The sequence below is a fragment of the Ciona intestinalis genome, chromosome 3, assembly GCF_000224145.3.
Source record: "Ciona intestinalis chromosome 3, KH, whole genome shotgun sequence".
Taxonomy (NCBI): Eukaryota; Metazoa; Chordata; class Ascidiacea; order Phlebobranchia; family Cionidae; genus Ciona; species Ciona intestinalis.
The window spans coordinates 6,646,899-6,652,455 of record NC_020168.2 but is presented as its reverse complement, the minus strand read 5'-3'; the positions used below and the strand labels follow the sequence as shown (position 1 = coordinate 6,652,455).

The 5,557-nt window shown below is 42.1% G+C and overlaps 1 protein-coding gene across 1 annotated transcript; it reads right to left on the bottom strand.

The window, feature by feature from the left end:
- Window positions 1–1,198: 1,198 nt before the first annotated feature.
- On the bottom strand, window positions 1,199–2,430 carry LOC104265582 (uncharacterized protein F54H12.2-like). Its single transcript, XM_009859919.1, has 2 exons — window positions 1,608–2,430; window positions 1,199–1,461 (listed from the first exon to the last, which is right to left on the bottom strand). The coding sequence occupies exons 1-2, from the start codon at window positions 2,428–2,430 to the stop codon at window positions 1,199–1,201; spliced, it is 1,086 nt and encodes a 361-aa protein (XP_009858221.1).
- Between the last annotated feature and the right edge of the window lie 3,127 nt (window positions 2,431–5,557).

Genomic DNA, 5,557 nt, shown 5'->3' with positions numbered 1-5,557 from the left:
CAACCCGTATGCGGGTTTGTTTATACTCCCGACTTAACAGCAACACCACGACGCGACAACGATAATACAACCACTAACGAGAACGCAGAGTGCTCCCCCTGCGAGCAAAGAAGCAGATGAAAGTACGAACACCGAGGACGAGGCGAGCGGGGAGTCGACGAGAAAGGAACCAGAAGAAACGACACACACACGAAATGATGTTTCACAGAATGATTTGACACTGCACGAGTTACAGCGAGAAAGGCTTTAGGTTTGCATTATTTCAGTCTTTGTTGTGTGCGATGTTTAATTTGTCGATTTCATTGTCTATTTTTATTGGTTTTCCTTATCACTGTTTCACTTTTGTTCACTGTTGTCACGCTTGGTTTCTTTGATTTTTCACACGTTTTAAGTCTCGGCGTTTCTGTGCCGTTGGGCTGATTGAAGTGATTTGCGCGTTTTCCATTTCTCGTTTCTATTCGCTTGTTGGGTTAGTTCTCGTTGTATCGTGTTATCGAAAGGTTGTGTAATTGTATTAGAGATTGTGCGAAGTGGCATTTAGGTCGTTTTACAAAATACGGTTGTTCTTAGTAGTTACATTGTACCTGTGTACGCTAACTTGTTTATCGGTCATGGCCACTTTTATATTTGAAAAACGACATACGATTTTATATAGTTGTGTAGTTTAGAGCAGACTACGACACGCAGGCCCCGCGATTGGCCGTTAGGGCACGTAACAGTATTTTCCTGAAAATTCAACCTTCTACCAACGACAACCACTAGGCTACTGCGACCTGGTCCACCTATGTCCTCCATTACATTCGGTCCCTCTTCTTCTTCTTCTTCTGAACCACTGGTGTAAATATACCCAATTTGCTGAGTGTTCTCAAAGTTCGACATTCTTAGTTTTTTCAATGCTTATGAATGAATGGTATTATAAGTAACCGCTAGTCTATATACAACGATTTTGTAACCTTAAGTTCTCCCGATTCTCACGATTTCAAACAATGACAGGAAGATAATTACATTATGCGGCCCCAGCTGTTCCAACTATATAGGACTTTATAAATTTCCAAATAAACAATGGTGGGAAGGGAACTACATGATAGGCGATCCCAGCTGATAGTGTGTTCTGCACACGACACGATCCCAGCTGTCGGTCCCAAATGTTTCAAACATAGAGATTTATAAATTTTAATTTTTTTTTTATTGTTATAATTTAAGCACTAAAATCGGTCAGTACGGATTTCTGTCGATCGATTTGAATAAGATTTTGGAACTCGGCGTAGATTATCACATTGACTGACGTTGGTAGAGCCTCCAAAATTTTTGCTTCTAAACTTAAGTCCCCGTTCTTTAACAAGTCAAAGTGACCGCTGGACGCGAGTTCAGGGGTCAAATCGAAAGCGTACAAGGTAAAACCTCGTGAATATTCCTCTGTTGAAATACCGTTTGACGCGTTTGTATAAAAAGTATTTAATCCTGTAAAAGAGACATATAACTTCTAATATAGGTCCCAACTCCGTAGTTTGGTGTCAGCTCTTTAGCCGGAACTTGCTTTCCGTTAGAATGCAGGGAAAGGGAGGATAATCCATAAGTTTTAAAGTGAAAGGGGTTCTTGTCAATACGTCCGTTGAAAGCGTCATTATCAACAAAGCCCAAAATCACTCTTCGAGGTAATTGTCCGAGGAATAAATTATCATGTGAAATTGATTGATTAAACCTCGGGATAGTTAACGTTTTTAATTCGGCTCGCAGAATTTGATATAGACATAAACCTTTAAAAAGAGCTGTGATGTGTTCCAACTGAACACTTGGACTAATTTTTACCTTCCTGACGTGTAGTACAGCAGCTAAAATTTTTATTTTAAACCCGGCGACCCCAATAGTGACGAAAGCGTCTCGTGAGCGCGTCAATTTCAATTTGACGTCTACGTTATTGATAAGGTAACGTTGCTGAAACATCATATCCAGATGTAACTTCGACTGCATATCAATTACTTTGCTTTCAGCAGCGAAAGCTCTTCTGGTAGTAGCACCTACATTCGCTGCGGCGATCGAATCCATATGTCCAGGTGTATCCTTATAGAACAAAGCTCCGGTTAAATAAGTACTCTTGGCTGCCGAACCAAACGTTAAAAGGGATTCTATATAACTTCGGTACGGATACATCGACCCACTAGAGGTCACCTCCCTGTTATTGAGACTGAGCATAATTTGCGACCAGAGTGAGTGAAAAAAGTTATTCACGGGGGCGATTTCCGCGTCTTCTGCCAGATTCGTACCATCCGCGTTCACTATCTTTACTTGAATATGCATGTACGAGTTGGCTAAGTCAATGTAATGCTCTTTTGTTCCACTGATTAAAAATTCAAGCGTCCCAGAATCCGATAGACCGTTTTGAGGACCGTTCGCAACCCACATACCATCCTCTACCGAAGTTTGTGTCATGGGAGCCGAAAAAAGATCCAACTCACTCTTTAAGCACTCACAGGAGTTTTTATGTATAAACATTATGCAAAGATGTCCTTATGCTTCCGACGCCGTTTGGCTGATTTAGAAGTTGTCGTTTTCCTTCGTTTTATACCTTTTGAACCGGAAGTATTGAGAGTTTTACCCGCCATGTTCAAAACGGTTCGCCCCAATTCACGACTTCGCTTAATTCCAGCTTTCCTTGGCGACGAACCGCCGTTTATTACGTCATCCGCAAAGCTAACACCGGCCTTTAAAAACTGTTGCCCTACGGCTTTCGCCCCCGGTTTTAACAAGGGCATAACAGCCTTACCCAACCCCGATAAAATACTACCGAGACCGTGCCCTCGTTGGGCGTCACCACCGCTAAATACAGGTAAACCGTTTCCGAGTTGTTGGTTTTGGTAGTGACGCACGTACAAGTCTTTGGTTTGATCGCAACAAAATTGACGTCTGTGTTCATACATTGCTCAAACTTTATTAACACGTTTAAAATGCAGTGTCACGCACACACGACCACGTTGAAATAATATTTTTTTTACCGAGACTGTCCCTTATATCGACTTCTATCGTGTGAAAAACTTTCGAAACGTTAGTACACACCCTCTCTAGGCCTCCTCTTTACAGGTACAATGGCCAGTAACGGGGCTGATGTATCACCCACGGACCGCCCCTGGACAATGTCGCTATAAAAGTATAGTAATGACATATCGAGGAAAATATCACAAACTCTCTCCGCTTCGTGAGATCCGTGCCGCAAACGCTTTTTGTCGTAGCCCAACATCCGACTCAACACGTCGCTAAACTCCAGATACCAACCTTTTTTTGTGAAAATTTACCCTCACTTTACCAGTCAAATCGTTGTAGGAAACCTCAATGTTGTTCGCGTAACCAACATCGGTAAATAATTTTACTATACTTTCAATTAATTCTTTTGGAGAGTTGTAATACCCTGGGGAAAATCAGCAGCTTCGATAACACCAAGGTCAAGACTCATATTTTCATGGTAACCGCCTGTTGAGGAATTGTGTACCAGCTGTACGGAAACGCGACCTCGGTGAGACCGACAACCCACGTACCTTGAAGATGAAATTCTTTAGGTAAACGCGTAACGTAAATTGTGAGTGTGTTGTTTGGAAAATACTCTAGGCTGGCGTTACTAGGAAGCGTGACGTAAAAATCCTCCACCATCGTCAATTTAACCTAGGGTTTGGCAGCAGATAACCAATCGAGGAGCTGAGTAAACTAATCCAAAGTTTTGCGTCCCCCTTCTCAAACGTAATATTTACAATACTCGCTACGACCACACAAAAAACGGTGATTACCTGTACCAAGAAAACAATTTCGTTTCTAGGTACACTTTTTCCCAAAAAACACCAGGATTTCTCTTTAGGAGTTGAAACAGCAACTGTCGATACCTCTTCGTCTGACATTTTTACAGAACTGACGAACACCTGCGTGACGCTCAGTTTTTATAACCTGTAAAATCATCAGCGGAAACCCAGCTGTTGAAAGAGTGGGGGTATCCCGTCCACTTAACGAACAATTCTTTTTTTCCTTTGCGTGTGCGCCCTTTCAGTATACGCTCCACTAAATACACGAGGTTTGTTTTTTCAACTTTCTGCAATTCCTCCTCGTAGAAAGTTCCGAGTACTGTTTCCTTATTGTAATCCACAACTTTGTAATACCCAGGTAACCCTTCGTGCACTTCGCTGACGGTAAATAACTCTTCCGACCACCCTGGTAAATAACCCTTTTTAAAGGGACCCCGATTTCGCACTAGCGTACCTTGTCACCGACTCGTAAGCGAAGGTCCTTTATTTTCGGAAAGTTACCGTACAAAGTTTGAAGTACTTCCGCTTCATTTTTCGAAGTAACCAATACAGGTTTAGTCCTTATACTTCTGTGATAAGAGTTATTGTACGACGCAACCAGCCCCTGCAAAACATCAGTAAATTTCAAGGTACTATTTCTCGTAAAGTAACGCCAGGTGCGAGCTTTCAAGGTCCTATTAAATCTTTCCACAATAGAAGCTTTAGTTTCGCTGTTCCAAGTCGTGAAATGTGCAATGCCTTGTGTACCCAAGAAATTTTGAAACGTTTTGTTTAAAAACTCAGTCCCCTTATCTGTTTGAATTTTATTCGGTTTACGACGTATCAACATTTTCGAAAAGGCGGAAACCAAAGACTTTCCAGTTTTATTTTTCAATGGTTCGGCAAAAGCATATTTTGAAAATACATCTATGGCTGTTAAAATAAAGTTTGTGCCAGCGTTATGTCTTGAAATGTGCGAAACATCCACCAGATCAAGCTGCCATTGAGAGTCTATTCCAGAAACAATAACGCGTCTACGCGGAAATCTCTTTCTTACGGGTTTATGGAGGGTGTAGGTGTCTTGGTTACGTAAAAAGTTTTCCACCTCTGTTCGTTTCGCTTTGCTGGCTCGCTGAAGACTCTGCACACCTCCAAAGGAACCAGCCTCAGCAGGGTCGTAGTAAAGTTCCGAAAGGTTACTCATAATTAATATTTCTCCCACCGGTCTATTGTCGGTTGCGCTCGCTTCGTAGTTTTAGCGTCACCGTTGCTACCGGTTGGTTCTCGACGTCGCGTGCTTTTAACAGTAGGCTCGTTGAGCAACATGCGTGGAATATTTATTTCTTTTAAAAGCTGCTGAAACGCCCTCCACCCAGTAGGTCTTGAACCTTCGTTTTTAGGATGTACTGCGTCACCGACTAAGTCAAATATATTTGTCCCCGGCAATGTCTGTCCTTTTATAATAATCTCGTTTCTGGCGTTCCATTGTACATCGTGGTGTTCATTGAGCCATTCGATCAACAAAGACCCTCTTGTCTGTGCGTTTTTTGGTAGCTCTAACATAAAATCCTTACGAAGGGTTTTTTCGTTGGTTGGTTTTGTAAAAACGTTAAGACGACGACTGTTATTATGTCCGATGTAACGACTTAACACCTGGTTATACAGTACCACTTTTGTATCGTCAGGTAGCGTTGTACCGAGTATATCACTCAACTCGCGATCCAGGGAGCTCAAAACTTTTACCAGTGGCGGTGTCGGTAAGGAGCTGTTTGTCGCAGGTGTTATTTTACCGG